Source organism: Rana temporaria, chromosome 3, assembly GCF_905171775.1.
Source record: "Rana temporaria chromosome 3, aRanTem1.1, whole genome shotgun sequence".
Taxonomy (NCBI): domain Eukaryota; kingdom Metazoa; phylum Chordata; class Amphibia; order Anura; family Ranidae; genus Rana; species Rana temporaria.
Genome location: NC_053491.1, coordinates 467,613,113 through 467,633,216, shown reverse-complemented (window position 1 = coordinate 467,633,216; position 20,104 = coordinate 467,613,113). Strand labels below are relative to the sequence as shown.

Sequence of the window (20,104 nt, the reverse complement as noted above, 5' to 3'; positions counted from 1 at the left end):
GATTATGCTAATGCATGTTGGTTGTATAGTGTACTCCATGGAGAGACATTTGTATCATCAGTTTTTTGATCACTTGCTACTCCTAGTGATTAATCCATAACAAATATAGTAGCGGGACTAAGCTACTGAAATTCTCCTGTGTAGCTCCACTCAAATAAGGCGGCTGTCAGCAAGTGGTTAACTGTCTCAGCACCAAGAGATCAACCATGTTTTTCTGAGGAAGCCATTTGGGTGTGGTGATGATTTGCCCCAGCTGGGGGTATTAGTGACTGGTGGGAGGGGTATAAAGGGAAGCTCTGTCTTCCTGCCTCATTGTGCTGTTGGTCTTGCAGGCAGGATGGGTCTAGGAGTGAGGAACTGCTGTGGTTGGCTGTTGCTTTTGGCCCTGGTTTATGGACCAGGGTTTGGATGTAGTGGGGATGGAGCCTTGGTGAGACATAGGCGCCAATCAGACTGGTGGAGGAATAACCAGCGGGTTGTACCTGGCCAGAGCCAGGGGTCTTCTAGAGGGGGTTCTGGAGGGACTTACTCTGGAGCTAATGCAGTATATGGGTTTGGGGCTTCTAGAGGTGGGGCTCAGAGGGGTTCAACAGGTGGACGTGCTGGTGGGATGCTCCGCCAGCAGCCCCCGACTGTAATTTCATCCAGTTCCCCCATCAGTGTCCAGTGTGAAGAGGACCGCATGGTGGTCAGTGTCATGATGGATTTTTATGGGAATGGAAAGCTGGTGAAATCTTCTGATCTGAGCCTGGGACCCCAAGGCTGCAAGCCGAACACCCAAAGTGCTGATGAAGTTATTTTCCAGATTAGTCTCCAGGACTGTGGCAACACTGTGCAGGTAATCCTCCACACTTTATATTTTTTTTCCAACTTCATTGGCTTCAGTAAACTAAAACCTGGTTGCTATGGGTTATTGCACTTTGTAGTGCCGTCTTAAGGACTGTGTAGCTGATAGTCCATGGCTCTGCAAATTAGCAGGACATTTGCCCCAAGACTGTTTTACTTCTGTGAGGGGGACCTGTGTGTGTGTGTGTGCTGCTGACCTTGTTCACAATGGGAGCACCCAATGCTCTCTTGCTGAATTTAACTTTGTTGCAGGGTTCTTAAGTATGGACCAGTAACTTTTTATACTGGCAGATTGTTGAAATGGCCTGGAAACTGGGCTATTTAAGGTTTCATGTACACTGCTGGTAGACTGATGTTTAGGAGCAGTTGGGTGTTTACAATCTGCCCCCCCCCCCCTTCCAAAAGTGGCAACATAAACCATTTTTTTAAATGTAATATTACTATCTGTCAAGTTAAATCATTCAGTGGCGGTTGTAAATTGTCCCGTGTACATTAAGCCTAAAATGCTTTCCATTTGATAAACAAGTAGGTTGGACACATCCTCAATTACTGCTGCCATCTTGGATGTGATGTCAGCAGACTAGGAGCCATTACTTGGTATCAACCTTTTACCTAGTAGCTGTATAAAAAGTGGCGATGTAGGGAGGGGTGGAGGAGCTGGGCCAGCAGAGTAAATACCCCTCGTTGCCCTCTCTGTGCTGGGGAGTTGGCATGTTCTCAAATAGGTTAATCCTCATAAGCATGATGTTGGGTGATTGGTTTTGGCTATGGGACACATCCATTGTCTTCATTTCCTCACAATTGATTGTCTAACTCATGAGTAGCACCGCAGTGTCCTATAATGTTCTGATCTTATCTACAGATGATGCAAGACTGGGTGATCTATGCTACCAACTTGACCTACAGCCCAACCTCCTCCATTCCAATCATCAGAACCAACCCAGCTGTTGTCCCCATAATGTGCTACTACTACCGGTGAGTCTACACTAGGATGCAATGCAGGTCCTAACAATGCATCTTTCCTGGTAAATATGTTAAGTAGTGGATCAATGCCCCCCTACCAAACTACTTTTTTTTTTTTTTTTTTTTTTTTTTTTTCTTTTTAGTAAAATATTCTCCTTCTCCTGATGGGCTGAACTGATTAGGTGGCCTTGAGGATTAATTGGTTAATATGGATCTCTTAAATTAACATGTCACTTCTGGGTTCATTACTGACACTCCTGTTCTCTATATAGGCATGCAAATGTGAGCAGCAAAGCCATTGAGCCAACATGGGTTCCATTTAGCACCACAGTGTCCATAGAAGAGAGGCTGTCCTTCTCCTTGAGGCTAATGACTGGTGAGTTAAGCAAAGAAAATAATTGGGAGGGGGTCGGGTGTTGTCTGAACTTTACAATGTAATCCCCTGTCTTGTCTAGAGGACTGGAGTGGCCCTAGAAGTTCTCCCATCTATCAGCTTGGAGATATTCTCTACATAGAGGCCTCTGTGGACACTCAGAACCACGTTGGACTGATCCTGTATGTTGACCGATGTGTGACCACCATATCTCCTGATCCCACCTCTGCTCCTAGTTATGGCCTCATTGAAGAAAATGGGTATGGGTTTTTTTATGGGGGGTTGTGTTGTCGCCATAATGACCCCCACTCTTAACTGACCATTTTCTACAGCTGTCTAGTTGATGGAATGCAAGATGACTCCTCTTCAGCCTTCATCACCCCGAGGGTTGAGCCAGACAAGCTCCAGTTCACAGTGGATGCTTTCCGATTTCTAGGAAATGATGCCTCTCTGGTGAGGACAGTTTGCATTGACTGATACAGATGGGTGACTTGTAAGAACTGATAACCTAATTTAAATACTTCCCAATCCAGATCTACATAACCTGTTACCTGAGAGCTGCTACAACCAGCCAGGTCCCTGATGCCATGAACAAGGCCTGTTCCTATAGCAAAGCCACACAAAGGTGAGATGGTAACTTCAAATGGTTGCTTGTTTTTCCATGGATTATTGCGCACATTTCTGTGGTACTGTACCTAGAACAATGTCTCTGTGAACCAATAACATGGTGGATTTCTGAAATGGTATAAACAGCTGATTGTAATGGGAAATTGGCCAGCGATCATTGTACATGATATGGAGAAAAATAATCCATGGGCTAATGGTAATACCTGCTGCCAGCATGATCCATATTGTACCATGCATTTGTTTTTGGAATGGACTCCTTGGTGTTTGCCCTGCCCAACAAGATTGGCGCTGCCCCTCATGCACACTGGATGGCTTTACAGCTGCGGTTGGGGGTTTTTGTTCTCCCAGGAGTGGGGGCAGTTGGTGATGGATATTCAGAGTCTGTCAGTGCAGTTTGCTTCATATTGGTGCCCCTTTTACACTTTACCTCCTTTGCAGTCCTACCTTTGACAGGGCAGAGGCAGGTTTCATCCTGTCCTCAACAGGGTCACCCAGCCAACAATGTCATGGGTGGAAAGGAATCTGCAGCAGGGATACAGATGGCAATAGAAATCTGACAAGGAGTGCTAGTCTCCAAACTTTGACCAATAGTGTTTTTATGGTTTATGTTGTGAGGTTTTGTCTAGTTGATTTCTCAGTGAGAATTCAATCTTTAAAGTGATTGAAAAGGCTATTATTTTTGTAAAATAATGAACATATCATACTTGCCTCCACTGTGCAGCTCGTTTTGCACAGAGTGGCCCCTGACTGCCTCTTGCGCACCCCCCCCCCCCTCCAGCAGAAGCGCTCTCCCAAGGGGTTTACCTTGCAGGTGCATTCCCAAGTCTAGCAATCGGCCCTGCCCCCCGCGTCATTGGATTTGACAGCAGCAGACGCCAATGGCTGTGCTGCTTGCTATCAATCCAATCAAGAGCCAGCCCTGTGGAGAGCGTGTCTGACTGAATGAAGGGGCTCAAGTAAGTAAAACTGGGGGGCCGGTCACTGCCAGGCTTTTTTTTTTTTTTTTTTTTTTACCTTATGGGATGCATTAAGGTGAGAGAACATGAGGGTTTACAACCCCTTTTAAGCCTTGGACTACAGTAAAACAAATTCTGCATGCTTCCCATTAATATAAAAACATACACTAAGCTTGGTTTAAAGACTAAAAAAAAAATACATTCAGTTCCTTCACTCTGGTGGTAAAAGGCATCTACAATGGTATCAAATAGCTGCCTGCCTCCTTCAACCCAGAAGTTTATGCACCTGTCATCTCAGTGGAAGTGTCGCTATTGGCCGATCTGCCAGTGAACTGCTGTGATGTGTATGCTGCTCCTAGTCCATCCACAAATGCCACGTGATCAAAACCTTGTAGATCACATGAGCACTGCTTGGTGGACAATCCTCAGGGAAGTAGAGCATGCATACCTAAAGGGTCCTTCAATTTGATCAACTTCATTGTTCTAGCTGTGCTGATTTCAGATCCCATTTGCTAATTCCACTTCAGAATTCAGATCCAGGGATTGTGGGATATATAAAGCATTAACCCGTATAGTGCCATGTCTTGAGTGCAAGGAATTGGAAAAATACTTTATTGCTAACACATGACGCCATGAAACTACATGATCTATGCACTCGTGAAGGTAAGGTTTATAATGCCTTTTTAAAAAAGCATATCTTTAGCACTTGTTGCTGTTACTCAAGTGCACTATTGCATCTGGTAGGCGTTGGCCCCACAAAGTTAAATGCTACTCTACAGCATTAGTTCACCAGAACTTCAAGTCTTGCTTCTAAATGTAGACTTGTCTAACAATTGTCTTCTCTAGTTGGTCTGCAGTTGAGGGCCCCAGCAGTATCTGCCAGTGTTGTGGTACAGGCACCTGCAGCAACCCTACTGGTCTGGTTTCCGGAGGAAGGGGCAGATTTGGAAGACCAAGAGGCAAGAGGGACGTCTTGGATGGTGAGTTATTAACTGGCAGCTGCTAGATACAATGTTATGAATGTAGGTGATCTCCAGTGAGTACATTAACAGGTATTGGAGTAACTTTTGACATGACTTTCAAGTTGTGCTGTAAAGAGCGGCTCTATTTACCTAAATGATAAAGTCTATAATGAGCATCAAATGGGGGGGCTCAAAGTTTACCCAGAAAGCAAAGACTCACCGTAGTGTGAGATTAAATTTGACATTTATTAAAAATAAAGTAATGCACTCAGTGTAAAAACCCTGGCTATAGTGTAAACGCCCATTCTTCTTGGATTCTAGCAGCACAGTGAGGTCGGCATGTCCCTCCTACCGACGTGTTTTGCCTCAAACTGAGGTCCTGGGGCACGGGTGGTGTGCTGACTCGCCACATTAAATACCATATGCAACTGAAGCCCCACCACAATCTGGGGGGGGGGGTTTAACGGCAAATTTGCCAGAGGGGGGGGGGGAGTAACTATTACCTACTCTAGAATAGGGGGAAAATTCTCCCACCCCCCCCCCCGGACACTCCATACCACAACCTAGATAGTTAACCATTAGTTTCATCCCAATTCTGTCCAATATTGACTGAAGGAACAATTTTAGGATTTGAAGGTCTAAAATGGGTGCTAACTTCTGGACATGTGTAAAAGCTAGATTGTTGACTGCAAGCTCTCAAAACTGCATGGAATTGTACAGAAATGTCTATTGATCTCTTGCTTTTTCTCTTAAGAACCCCACACAGAAGAGGGACAAACTGTGACCACTCTGGGACCTCTGCTTGTGATTGGACCTTCACAAAGGGATGTTGCGGCTACAGTGACGAGGGAAGAGTCTGCCCCTGCGGAGCTCTGGGTGTTGGTGGCTGTTGGATGTCTTAGTCTTCTTGTTGTCATGGTGTGTGCAGTGTTCATTGGGAAATCTCTGAAAAAGCCACAGTATGTGCTGTCTGTGAAAAAATAAACTAATTTAATCATCTATTGATTTAATTGTAATGCTATGGACTTCTTACTATTGGTATAAACAGGGCTCAAGTCCTGCGGGAACGGAGTCCCTGCACTTTTTTTCACAGCAGGAACTCTGTTCCCTTTGCAGGACTAGAGCAGCTGAGCCAATTCTTCACTAAGCGGCGATGCCCAAGTCACTGCAGGGGCAGGCGAACCTTAGTAATCCTTTATGTTACTGGTCGCTTCCTGTATATGGATTCATCGGGTAGTGTGCGGGTATTCCGTCACTTCCTCGATGCCGCAATGTCTCCTTGGGGCTTTTGTCATTGTTCCCAGGAGACATGGCGGAGGTCTGCTGCGAGTTAGCGCGGGATTTAGAAAGAACTTCTTTCTAAATCCCACGCGAACTGGCGGCAGACCTCCGTGGCAAACATGCGGTTTAGTAATTATGCATATGAGCTTTTTATTTTTATTTTTTTTGGGGATGAAAGAGTGGATCTTTGGGAGTTCCCACACTTTTTTTCCCCAGGACTTGACCCCTGGATATAAAGGTATTTTTCTGAGTCCCTAGCTTTGTCTAACATGCTCAAAAGGCATATACCTGGCTCCATCAGCATCTTTGGCATCTTTGGCCCAAAGATGTTAATAGTAGAGACCAACCCCCTGACAATATCAATGGAGTTTGGGGCATTTCCATAATGGGTATTAAATTAGCCGGGTGCTCATTACATGTAGGGAATAGGGTTGCGTCTTTAAGATTCTGTTTTTAAATGGCTTCTCGGGGGTGTATATGACCTATGTTGGATCTTGCATAGGGGATAAAAAGACCATAGGGACAGCTGATGGTACCGCTGCCCATTGGTCATCTGATATAGACCCCCCCCAAGTTCATAGTGTGTGTGTGTGTGTGTGTGTGTGTGTGTGTGTGTGTGTGTGTGTGTGTGTGTGTGTGTGTGTGTGTGTGTGTGTGTGTGTGTGTGTGTGTGTGTGTGTGTGTGTGTGTGTGTGTGTGTGTGTGTGTGTGTGTGTGTGTGTGTGTGTGTGTGTGTGTGTGTGTGTGTGTGTGTGTGTGTGTGTGTGTGTGTGTGTGTGTGTGTGTGTGTGTGTGTGTGTGTGTGTGTGTGTGTGTGTGTGTGTGTGTGTGTGTGTGTGTGTGTGTGTGTGTGTGTGTGTGTGTGTGTGTGTGTGTGTGTGTGTGTGTGTGTGTGTGTGTGTGTGTGTGTGTGTGTGTGTGTGTGTGTGTGTGTGTGTGTGTGTGTGTGTGTGTGTGTGTGTGTGTGTGTGTGTGTGTGTGTGTGTGTGTGTGTGTGTGTGTGTGTGTGTGTGTGTGTGTGTGTGTGTGTGTGTGTGTGTGTGTGTGTGTGTGTGTGTGTGTGTGTGTGTGTGTCAGTCACACACTATGACAGAATTAAACAGCATGGGGTCACCCCAATCAATACCAGACCCTTATCTGAGAAAGTGGTCTGGCCTTTTCCAACAACCCTGGCTGGTGGTTGTCAGGTCTGCGGGTGTCTCAAAATCTGGAATCCCCTTTTTAACAAGGGGACCCCCAGCCCCCCCATTTGAATGGGTATCGGTACATTGGCTTTTTTGTGTGTGGGTACAAAGGAAAAACCACAACACACAGGTTTTTGACAATTCCTTTAATAAAGTGTCCTGCGATGCCATCAGTCTTTAATCACACCGCCTGCTAGACCTGTAAAATTAAAGCTCATCCTTGATGGGAGGCCTCCCGGTGATTGCTGTTGCTTGGTTTTGATGGCTGATAGAGGCAAGGGTGGGGCCACTTGGTGACACTGTCCCTACTGATGTCATGTGACAGAGGGTGGGATCATCCAGTTGCATTAGTGGGTGGCCCTGCCCTTGCCTGTGTCAAAGCTAAAAGACCACAGTTGGTGGGGGACCTCCCATGAAGGTTTTTTAATTGGTATAATCTACATGATACAAATTCACATTGAGGGGGGCTTTTAGATTCCTATAAGCCCCCTTCACCCACAGACCCCCTGACAACCAATGGTTAGGGTTCTTGGAAAGAATCTTGTCCTCAAGGTGCTTTGGGGTGGGTGATCCTATGCAGTTTTTTTTGCCTTGATTTTTTACATCTACATTGCTGGGAGTCTACAAAACATCACAGCTGCGAGCAAGTTGAAAACTTTTTTTTTTTCCCCTTGGAAGTAAAATTTTGCTGCAGGACAGTAAAACGTGAGAAAGATGTGCCAATTTACAGCCAGACTAAGAAGACCCCCCCCCCCGACACAATATTTAAAGGAATATTTCATTCTTGAAAGTATTTTTAAAATCGCTGCTCCCGAGGGGGGGAAAAAAAGTCAAACTTTGTTTATGCATGTACTCTGGTCCCCCAAAATAGTTTGCATGTTCACTAAAACTTTTTGCCAGTTTGCGGTGTTCTGGTGCAACTGGAATTAGGGAGTGTTCGTTCCATCCCTAGTGATATTTATAGATTTATTAAGTTCATGGTAATGGGCCTGTGCCTGTATGGCATGTCTGAGACTTAAAATTTTTAAAGAATCTTTGGTATGGGATCCCATATTCAATACTTGTACAAAGGGCTTTCTAAAGTGATTGTGCTATATACCTCAGACCTTTTAAGTCTAAACCAAATCGAAGCCTTCCAATATCATTAATTCCCCATAATTAACTATTCCATATTGGCAGGGCCAACCCTACCATGGGTCCCGAGCGGCACATTCAGGGGGAGCCACTGCTCTTGATGCCCAAGAGCAGTGGTAGAACTACCGTCAGCCAGCCCATTCTGCTACATATCCCACTGTGAGGGTGCTGAGGTGACGGGCAGAACACTAACTGCCTAGGGGAGAGCAGTAAGCACGTGAGTGGGCTCGTTGGTCACTCAGCGGGACTATGGGTGGGGGAGCAGAGATATGACATCTCTCCCCACCCGCCCTGCATCACTGCAGTTACGCCCTCACTGTGCAGCAGAGTGGTTACATCATCTCTCTGCTGCCTGCACTTCACTCTGGGACACAGCAGGTGGCAAGTGACAATTTTCAATGTTGACAATATGCAACGTGTCAGGTGATGTCATGGCAAGTGACAATCCACAAAGCATGGCAGGTGAGTTGCTAGGCGAGTAATGAGAGGATCCACATTGACCATCATAGGATACCTTAAGTCTGTAGGCAGATGCAGTCTATTGTACTGTATATTGTACACTACTGGTGGCGTTCATCTGTAGCAGCAATGCAGGTGAAGTCGAAGGGAACCTCATTCCTCTAATCAGAGGCGGCATCAGATTAGATGTATGTGTCTTTGAGGTGATCTTGGGTCAGGCAGTTTATCAAGACCCTGGGTTTGGCGCACATTTTCCTTATGGATAAAGTAGGGACAGGTCACCTGTCTCAGAAAGTGCTTGGCATCAGGAAGAGGTTTCAGACAAATAGTGACACACCATTTATACTGGAACTCCATTTCCACTTGGGTGTGGCCTAGCCAGGCGTAATTCATCCCCTAGATAAATGCAGTTGGCACACCTGAGACCTACAGCTACTACTGCTGTCAGTACTACTCTGAAAACTAGGTACTAAGAGAATCGGGACAAATGTGTGATGGCGGGGCAGCAGGATGGTGAGCCGTCTGTACCCAGTGTACATTTCCTTAACTTGGCTGTGAATTGGTGCCAGGAAATGGACACAAGGCCTTTTTAGTGGTAAATGAACTGAATGGAGGTTTACTAAAACTAGTATCACACACTATCTGGTGCAGCTGTGTAGTAACCAACCATCTGATAGGTTGTCAAAGACTCAATTGAACATGCTTAGGTTAGAAGCTGGTTATGCACAGTTGCACCAGTTTTGGTAAATCTCTCCCAAAGAATTGGTACGGATTTGAGTAAGGCCCGGTTCACACTGCGTCATGTGCTCTGACTGTGAGAACGCATGACATACAAAATCAATGTTTCCCTATGAGAGCCTTCTTTAACTGGTCTGACTTTTGAAAAGGTTCCTTGACTACTTCGGTTTGACTTGTATCCGATTTCAGCCCATTGCATTTAATGGAAGTTGGATCACCATCTTAACTGATCCAACTTCTGACATGCAACGTGTTTAAAGGCAATGTAAGATGTATGAGTATGCAGCCAGGAAAGGGGGGCCCCCCCATGTGAAGGAGTATGGGGTACAAAGTACACCTACCCATACACCCAAAAAAAAGTATAAGAAAAATGGGAGACAGTTTCTGACAGCTCAGAGAAAGAGCCAGAGGTGAATATGAACTTTAATTTGGTAGCCACCAGTAGACCCAAATGAAAGAGAGCACTCAATAGAATAAAAATCGAATTTATTATATAATCATGGTAAAACCATTATGCAAGAACAGACATAGAAAACAAGCATTCCAATGTATATGCATGGTATTGTCCCAAATAAATGTGTCCTAAGGGAGCACACGAGAACCTGGGGGGTATACCCATAGATATGATGGAATCTATGGTGGGTCTATAGAGAAGGTCCTACATATCGGGGAAAACATCAAGGAAATCACATTACTGAGGGATCACTACAAGTTTCACTTTGCAGCTTCCTCAGGAGATCCTATTGTTATCAGAGTGCAGTTGAGAAACGTAGAACGCCCAGCCCAAAGCCACCGGGGGAGACGAATGAACAGTGCACAGGTAGCCCCAATGTAAGAGTGCATCAGGTATGTTTCAGCCAGAAAAGGGAGCTTGCCATTCAGTGAGAGCATACACCCTGTGTGTAATGCACTCTACTAATATTTGTGCCGGTCCTGGCTGTAATCAAGTCCCCTGAATCAGGTAAAGACAGGTTTCTGACAACTCCTTTATTAAACATGTAATGTCCCCTGTGGTAGATCCAACGTCAATCACTATGTCCGCAGACCTGATTAAAAAAAAAAAAAACACTCCTGCCCTTCTGACAGTTCTTATATAGCTATTGGGCGTGGCCAGGCAGTGATGTCAACCGGAGACCCCACCCCATGTGACATCACTGCCCGGGCATGATGGGTTTGTGATGTCACAAGGGATGGAGTCTCTGGATGACATCACCACATGGCCACACCCCATACCATATAAGAACTGTCAGACTCCGAAGCTGCCAAAACGGTGGGAGACTTTGTTATTATTTTTTAATAAAGGACTTTTTAAAAACCGCCTCCTGTTTTTCTTACACCAGACCCCCCAGTCCATGGGGACAAAGTTCTTTGGGGTGAGGGGGGGGGGGGCAGAGACCCCCCATGTTGAGGGCATGTGGCCTGGCATGTTTCAGGGGGGTGCCTGCCAGGCTGAATGCTCATATAAGGGTTTGGTATGGATTTTGGGGGACTCCACTTTTTAAAATATTGGCGTAGGGTTCCTCTCCAAATCCATACCAGAACTAAGAGTGTGCTCATTATGAGGGCCTCCCACCATCCACATGAAGTGTTTCTAGCACTGCATACCTAGGTTGTCCATTATCGGGGGCTTCCATTATTATTTCCCAGAGTTCCCAGATCTGCCCAACATAAGTGTCTCTCACCATTCCTGTGCTGAATTCCCAACTGCTGTGTCCATTATGAGAGGCTCCCAACATTCTTGTGCTGAGTTTCAGGCCTGAGCAGTCTGAACACTTGTTGTCCCTATTATAAGGGTCACACCTCCCCTGTGCTGAATTCCCAGGTCTGCACACCTGTTGTGCCCATTATAAGGAGCTCCCACCATCCACATGAAGAATTTCTGGCTCTGCAGACCTATGTTGTCCATTTTCAGGGGTGTCCATTATCTTTGCACTGAATTCCTAGGTCTGCACACCTGTTGTGGATATTATAAGAGGTTCCCACCATCCTTGTGCTGAGTCTCCATGTAGTTACAGCTGCTGTGCTCTTTTTTAGGGGCCCCAACCATTCCTGTGCTGAGTTTCAGGTTTGAACAATGGTTGTGCCCATTAGGAGGGGCTTTGACAATTCCTGCACTGAGTTCCCAGGTCCGTACACCTGTTGTGCCCATTATGAGGGGTTCCACACCATTTCTGTGCTGAGTTCACCGGTATTCAGAGCTCACTATAAAGGCCTCCCACCATTCCTGTGCAGAGTTCCAGGACTGAGTGGCCTGGACACTTGTTTTGCCCATTTTAAGGGGTTCCCATCGCTCCTGTGCTTAATTCCCAGGTCTGCACACCTATTGTGTCCATTATTAGGGGGCTTCCACACCCCATGAAGAGTTTCTGGCTCTGAAAACCAATTTTGTCTATTATCAGGGAGCTTCCATCATCATTGCACTGAGTTATCAGGTCTGCATACCTATTGTTGACATTATAAGAGGTTCCCACCATACATGTGCTGAGTTCCCAGGTATTCACTGCTGCTGTGTTCGTTATGAGCGGCTCCCACCATTCTTGTGCTGAGTTTCAGGTCTGAGCAGTCTGGACACTTGTTGTGCCATTACAAGGGGTTCCCACCACTCCTGTGCTGAGTTCCCAGGTCTGCACAGCTGCTGAGTCCATTATGAGGGGCTCCCACCATCCCTGCTGAAATTTTGTTTAATGGACAAAGTAACAGGAGGACCTAGGACACACAAAGGTTAGCAGGGACAACCAACATTTCCAAGTGAACAGGAACAAAGTTGGAAACTATGGAATCTGATCTCACTGAGTACCGAGAACTTAAAAAAAAAAAAAACAGGACTAACTCAGCCTACCAGTCTCCACTGTGACTAAAATATCAGTTTTTGGTGGACTGACTTTTTGAGGTGACAATAAATAGGACCTTGCAGGAGAACAAGATCTAAGCAGATCCCAGAGATATAGCATATTAAGAAAATGCCCATGTGTATTTTGCTGAATCAATGTGTATTTTGGGTTCTACAGAAGATAATGGTAATGGGTCTATTCACATATTATATAGGTTCATCAGCATTATTTGGTGTGCACACATGGCAATGCAAGAGTTTTCTGTTGGGTGCACTCATAGACATGAAAGGGTGGGCACCCCATAGCGCATACAACACATGTTGCTGCAAACAGCTCAGCAATAGGTACAGAACCATGTGAATGAGCCCTAAGACTAGAGCTACACAGGAGAGTTTACAAACCCAATCCTGCCAACAACATCGCTAGCTGTTAATCGCTAGGACTAGCAAATGATTACCAAGGCCAGATTTACATTGTCGTTCTGCCATTCTGAATGGCACCCCAATGTACCTTGCTAACGCACCTTGTTTATTTAAAAATTGTACAAATATAATGGGCAGCCTAACAGAAGGAACTTTGGCACATGTGCATTAAACACGCCCCCAAATATAAAAATGTGCCCTGAAATATATCGCCCCCTATGGTATAAGCTACACTGGTAGTATTGGTTGTATATGTTGGTTGTATAGTGTACTCCATGGAGAGACATTTGTATCATCAGTTTTTTGATCACTTGCTACTCCTAGTGATTAATCCATAACAAATATAGTAGCGGGACTAAGCTACTGAAATTCTCCTGTGTAGCTCCACTCCAATGAGGCGACTGTCAGCAAGTGGTTAACTGTCTCAGCATTAAGAGATCAATCATGTTTTTCTGAGGCAGCCATATGGGTGTGGTGACAATTTGCCCCAGCTGGGGGTATTAGTGACTGGTGGGAGGGGTATAAAGGGAAGCTCTGTCTTCCTGCCTCCTTGTGCTGTTGGTCTTGCAGGCAGGATGGGTCTAGGAGTGAGGAGCTGCTGTGGTTGGCTGTTGCTTTTGGCCCTGGTTTATGGACCAGGGTTTGGATGTAGTGGGGATGGAGCCTTGGTGAGACATAGGCGCCAATCAGACTGGTGGAGAAATAACCAGCGGGTTGTACCTGGCCAGAGCCAGGGGTCTTCTAGAGGGGGTTCTGGAGGGACTTACTCAGGCACTAATGCAGTATATGGGTTTGGGGCTTCTAGAGGTGGGGCTCAGAGGGGTTCAACAGGTGGACGTGCTGGTGGGATGCTCCGCCAGCAGCCCCCGACTGTAATTTCATCTAGTTCCCCCATTAGTGTCCAGTGTGAAGAGGACCGCATGGTGGTCAGTGTCATGATGGATTTTTATGGGAATGGAAAGCAGGTGAAATCTTCTGATCTGAGCCTGGGACCCCAAGGCTGCAAGCCGAACACTCAAAGTGACGATGAAGTTATCTTCCAGATTAGTCTCCAGGACTGTGGCAACACTGTGCAGGTAATCCTCCACGCTTTTATTTCCAACTTCATTGGCTTCAGTAAACTAAAACCTGGTTTCTATGGGTTATTGCACTTTGCAGTGCTGTCTTAAGGACTGTGTAGCTGATATTCCATGGTTTTGCAAATTAGCAGGACATTTGCCCCAAGACTGTTTTTTGTGTGTGTGTCCGACCTTGTTTACAATGGGAGCACCCAATGCTCTCTTGCTGAATTTAACTTTGTTGCAGGGTTCTTAAGTGTGGACCAGTAACTTTTTATACTGGCATTAACCTTTACTGGCAGATTGTTGAAATGGCTTGGAAACTGGGCTTTTTAAAGCGGGGGTTCACCCCAAAAAAAAAAATTCTTTATCTACCATACAAACGAGCATACTAGTGTCGGCTACAGTATGCCTTTTTTTTTTTTGCGCTGTACTTATGGTTTAATCCGTAACTTTTGTTTCAGACTCCGGCCGGGAAATGGGCGTTCCTATGAAGAGGGGTACATGATTGACTTCCAGCTATGGCGCGTCATGCCTTCCGAAAAAAGCCGAAATAGGAAGCGGACATATACGGCACCTGCGCAGTCAGCTCCTAGTCTGTGCGCAGGCGCCGTATAGCGCCGTGAAGAGCCGAGTCCTACTCCGGCTAATTTCGGAACGTGTGACGCGCCATAGCCGTCCGTCAATCATGTTCCACTCTTCATAGGAACGCCTACTCCCCGCGGGTGTCTAAAACGAAAGTTACGGATTAAACCGTAAGTGCAGCGCAAAAAAAAGGCCTACTGTAGCTGATGCTAGTATGCTAGTTTGGATGGTACAAAGTTGTGTTTTTGGGTGAACCTCTGCTTCAAGGTTTCATGTACACTGCTGGTAGACTGACGTTTAGGAGCAGTTGGGTGTTTACAGTCTTCCCTCTCACCCCCCCCCCCCCCCCCCCCCCCCCCCCTGTTCCAAAAGCGGCAGTAAAATTACATTTAAAAATGTCAATGTCAAGTTAAATCATTCAGTGGCGGTTGTAACATGTCCCGTGTACATTAAGCCTAAAATGCTTTCCATTCGATAACCTACTTGTTTAGACACATCCTCAATTACTGCTGCCATCTTGGATGTGATGTCAGCAGACTAGGAGCCATTACTTGGCATCAACCTTTTACCTAGTAGCTGTATAAAAAGTGGCAATGTAGGGAGGGGTGGAGGAGCTGGGCCAGCAGAGTAAATACACCTCGTTGCACTCTCTGTGCTGGGGAGTTGGCGTGTTCTCAAATAGGTTAATCCTCATAAGCATGATTGTTGGGTGATTGGTTTTGGCTATGGGACACATCCATTGTCTCTATTTCCTCACAATGGATTGTCTAACTCATGAGTAGCACCACAGTGTCTATAATCTGATCTTATCTACAGATGATGCAAGACTGGGTGATCTATGCAACCAACTTGACCTACAGCCCAACCTCCTCCATTCCAATCATCAGAACCAACCCAGCTGTGGTCCCCATAATGTGCTTCTACTACCGGTGAGTCTACACTAGGATGAAATGCAGGTCCTAACACTGCATCTTCCCTGGTAAATGTTAAGTAGTGGTATCAATGCCCCCCCCCCCCCCCCCCCCTACCAAACTACTGCAGGCCATGCAACACAACCCAGAGGTCTGACTTAAATCTGATTTTTGTCTGGTTGTATTGGCAACCAGTCTGGTTAAACTCTTCAAAATGACACCAGCAGTGGTCAAGGTAGGATATTTTTCATATTCCAATTAACTTTACATGGATCCCACGTGAGGTGCAGCCATTTTCTTATTTTGATACTAAAGTCTAAATGGGTCCATAAGTCTTTGCTTTTAGGTACAACTGATCTCCAGCTTAGTTTGTAGACATGTAGCCTGTACCTACAACTTGGCATCTCTTCTGCAGTGATCAACAATGGCCTATGTTAAACAAAGAGTGTGGTAGTGGATGAGCATTGACAATGGGATACCATTAGGTGACCTCATAGCTTTAGCAAACATAACGGTAAAGATGGCAGCCGGTGAGTCTACACTAGGATACAATGCAGGTCCTAACAATGCATCTTTCCTGGTAAATATGTTAAGTAGTGGGATCAATGCCCCCCCCCCCCCTACCAAACTACTTTTTTTTTCTTTTCTGTTTAGTAAAATATTCTCCAGATGGGCTGAACTGATTAGATGGCACTGAGGATTAATTGGTTTAATATGGATCTCTTAAATTAACATGTCACTTCTGGTTCATTACTGACACTCCTGTTCTCTGTATAGGCATGCCAATGTGAGCAGCAAAGCCATTGAGCCAACATGGGTTCCATTCAGCACCACAGTGTCCTTAGAAGAGAGGCTGTCCTTCTCCTTGAGGCTAATGACTGGTGAGTTAAGCAAAGAAAATATTGGGAGGGGGGGGGGGGGGGGGAGTGTTGTGTGAACTTTACATGTAATCTCCTGTTTTGTCTATAGAGGACTGGAGTGGCCCTAGAAGTTCTCCCATCTATCAGCTTGGAGATATTCTCTACATAGAGGCCTCTGTGGACACTCAGAACCACGTTGGACTGATCCTGTATGTTGACCGATGTGTGACCACCATATCTCCTGATCCCACCTCTTCTCCTAGTTATGGCCTCATTGAAGAAAATGGGTATGGTTTTTTTTATGGGGGGGGTTGTGTTGTCGCCATAATGACTCCACTCTTAACTGACCATTTTCTACAGCTGTCTAGTTGATGGAATGCAAGATGACGCCTCTTCAGCCTTCATCACCCCGAGGGTTGAGCCAGACAAGCTCCAGTTCACAGTGGATGCTTTCCGATTTCTAGGAAATGATGCCTCTCTGGTGAGGACAGTTTGCATTGACTGGTACAGATGGGTGCCTTGTAAGATTTGATAACTTAATTTTAAATGCTTCCCAATCCAGATCTACATAACCTGTTACCTGAGAGCTGCTGCCACCACCCAGGTCCCTGATGCCATGACCAAGGCCTGTTCCTATAGCAAAGCCACACAAAGGTGAGATGGTAACTTCAAATTTTTGCTTGTGGTTCCATGGATTATTGCACACATTTCTGTGGTACTGTGTCTAGAACAATGACTTTGTGAACCAATAACATGGTGGCTTTCTGAAATGGTATAAACAACCGATTGTAATTGGAAATTGGCCAGCGATCATTGTACATGATATGGAGAAAAATCATCCATGGGCTAATGGTAATACCTGCTGCCAGCATGATCCATATTGTACCATGCGTTTGCTTTTGGAATAGACTCCTTGGTGTTTGCCCTTCCCAACAAGATTGGCGCTGCCCCTCATGCACACTGGATGGCTTTACAGCTGCAGTTGGGTTTTTTGATCTCCCAGGAGTGGGGGCAGTTGGTGATGGATATTCAGAGGATGTCAGTACAGTTTGCTTCATATTGGTGCCCCTTTTACACGTTGCCTCCTTTGCAGTCTTACCTTTGGCAGAGGCAGGTTTCAGCCTGTCCTCAACAGGGTCACCCAGCCAACAATGTCATGGGTGGAAAGGAATCTGCAGTAGGGATACAGATGGCAATAGAAGTCTGACAAGGAGTGCTAGTCTCCAAACTTTGACCAATAGTGTTTTTATGGTCTATGTTGTGAGGTTTTGTCTAGTTGAATTCTCACTGAGAATTCAATCTTTAAAGTGATAAAGTCTTTTATTTGTTTAAAATAATAAACATATACTTGCCACCACTGTGCAGCTCGTTTTGCACAGAGTGGCCCCTGACTGCCTCTTGCGCGCCCCCCCCCAGCAGAAGCGCTCTCCCAAGGGGTTTACCTTGCAGGTGCATTCCCAAGTCTAGCACTCAGCCCTGCCCCCCGCGCCATTGGATTTGACGGCAGCAGACGCCAATGGCTGCGCTGCTTGCTATCAATCTATCCAATCAAGAGCTAGTACCCTGTGGAGAGCGTGTCTGACTGAATGAAGGGGCTCAAGTAAGTAAAACTGGGGGGCTGGTCACTGCCAGGCCTTTTTTTTACCTTATGGGATGCATTAAGGTGAGAAAACATGAGGGTTTCCAACCCCCTTAAGCCTGGGACTACAGTAAATCAAATTTTGCATGCTTCCCATTAGTATAAAAACATACACTAAGCTTTTTTTAAAGACTAAAAAAAAAACATTCAGTTCCTTCACTCTGGTAGTAAAAGACATCTACAATGGTATCAAATAGCTGATGCCTGCCTCCTTCAACCCAGAAGTTTATGTACCTGTCACCTCAGTGGAAGTGTAGGTATTGGCCGATCTGCCAGTGAACTGCTGTGATGTGTATGTTGCTCCTAGTCCATCCACAGATGCCACGTGATCAAAACCTTGGAGATCACATGAGCACTGCTTGGTGGCCAATCTTCAGGGAAGTAGAGCATGCATGCCTAATGGGACTTCAATTTGATCAACGTCATTGTTCTATCTGTGCTGGTTTCAGATCCCATTTGCTAGTTCCACTACAGAATTCAGATCCAGGGATTGTGGTATATAAAAAGCTTGTCAAAAAAAATATCAGGTCTCTGCTACAGAGGTCATACATTAACCTGTAAAGTGCCATGCCTCATGTCTTGAGTGCAAGTTACAAGGAACTGGAAAATACTATTTTGCCAACACATGACGCTACATGATCTATGCACTCGTACAGGTAAGGTTTATAATGCCTCTTTAATAAAAGCACTTGTTGCTGTAACCCAAGTGCATCTGGTAGGCATTGGCCCCATGAAGTTAACAAATGCTACTCTACAGCATTGGTTCACCAGAACTTCAAGTCTTCTAAATGTAGACTTGTCTAACAATTGTCTTCTCTAGTTGGTCTGCAGTTGAGGGCCCCAGCAGTATCTGCCAGTGTTGTGGTACAGGCACCTGCAGCAACCCTACTGGTCTGGTTTCCGGAGGAAGGGGCAGATTTGGAAGGCCAAGAGGCAAGAGGGACGTCTTGGATGGTGAGTTATTAACTGGCAGCTGCTAGCTACAATGTTATGAATGTACTCACTGGAGATCACGTACATTTAACAGGTATTGGAGTAACTTTTTACATGACTTTCAGTTGTGCTGTAAAGAGCGGCTCTATTTACCTAAATGATAGTCTATAATGAGCATCAACAATGGGGTGGGGCTCAGAGTTTACCCAGAAAGGAAAGACTCACCGTAGTGTGATTAAATTTGACATTTATTATAAATAATGTAATGCACTCAGTCAAAGGCCGGCTATAGTGTAAACACCCATCCTTTTTGGATTCTAGCAGCACAGTGAGGTTGTCATGTCCCTCCTACCGACGTGTTTTGCCTCAAACTGAGGTCCTGGGGCATGGGTGGTGTGCTGACTCGCCACATTAAATACCATATGCAACTGAAGCCCCAACTCAATCTGGGGGGGGGGTAGACGGCAAATTTGCCATAGAGGGGGGTGGGGGAGTAACTATTACCTACTCTAGAATAGGGTGAAAATTCCCTCCCAACACGCCATACCACAACCTAGATGGTTAACAATTCGTTTCATCCCAATTCTGTCCAAATCCTAAAATTGTCCTTCAGTCAATATTGAAGGTCTAAAATGGGTGCTAACTTCTGGACATTGTGTAAAAGCTAGATTGACTGCAAGCTCTCAAAACTGCATGGAATTGTACAGGAATGTGTCTATTGATCTCTCACTTTTCTCTTAAGAACCCCACACAGAAGAGGGACAAACTGTGACCACTCTGGGACCTCTGCTTGTGATTGGACCTTCACAAAGGGATGTTGCGGCGAGGAGGGAAGAGTCTGCCCCTGCGGAGCTCTGGGTGTTGGTGGCTGTCGGATGTCTTAGTCTTCTTGTTGTCATGGTGTGTGCAGTGTTCATTGGGAAATCTCTGAAAAAGCCACATTATGTGCTGTCTGTGGAAAAATAAACGAATTTAATCATCCTATTGATTTAATTGTAATGCTATGGACTTATTACTATGGTATAAAGGTATTTTTCTGGGTCCCTAGCTTTGTCTAACATGCTCAAAAGGCATATACCTGGATCATCAGCATCTTTGGCCCAAAGATGTTGTTAATAGTAGACAAACCCCCTGACAATATAAATGGAGTTTGGGGCATCTCCATAATGTGTATTAAAATAGCCGGGCGCTCATTACATGTAGGGAATAGGGTTGCGTCTCTAAGATTCTGTTTAACCACTTCCCCACCGCGCCATTAACAAAAGACGTCTACAGCGCGGTGGAGTTATTCTGGGAGGACGTCCCTGGGACGTCCTCCCAGAATCCTTCACTCGCGCGCCCC

At 45.6% G+C, this 20,104-nt stretch overlaps 2 protein-coding genes across 3 annotated transcripts; both read left to right on the top strand.

Annotated features, from left to right (window-relative positions):
• Positions 1-303: 303 nt before the first annotated feature.
• On the top strand, positions 304-5,726 carry LOC120933603 (zona pellucida sperm-binding protein 3-like). Of its 2 annotated transcripts, none has more exons than XM_040346896.1 (8): positions 304-838; positions 1,709-1,821; positions 2,082-2,185; positions 2,265-2,442; positions 2,515-2,635; positions 2,716-2,807; positions 4,612-4,745; positions 5,494-5,726. In XM_040346896.1, the coding sequence occupies exons 1-8, from the start codon at positions 338-340 to the stop codon at positions 5,709-5,711; spliced, it is 1,461 nt and encodes a 486-aa protein (XP_040202830.1). In that variant the 5' UTR covers positions 304-337; the 3' UTR covers positions 5,712-5,726. The 2 variants fall into 2 exon arrangements, with proteins under 2 accessions (XP_040202830.1, XP_040202829.1); XM_040346895.1 differs by having other exon boundaries at positions 306-838; positions 5,482-5,726.
• A 7,599-nt stretch (positions 5,727-13,325) lies between these two features.
• On the top strand, positions 13,326-19,750 carry LOC120933604 (zona pellucida sperm-binding protein 3-like). Its single transcript, XM_040346898.1, has 8 exons — positions 13,326-13,852; positions 15,236-15,348; positions 16,108-16,211; positions 16,300-16,477; positions 16,551-16,671; positions 16,753-16,844; positions 18,650-18,783; positions 19,505-19,750. The coding sequence occupies exons 1-8, from the start codon at positions 13,352-13,354 to the stop codon at positions 19,726-19,728; spliced, it is 1,467 nt and encodes a 488-aa protein (XP_040202832.1). The 5' UTR covers positions 13,326-13,351; the 3' UTR covers positions 19,729-19,750.
• The last annotated feature ends 354 nt before the right edge of the window (positions 19,751-20,104 follow it).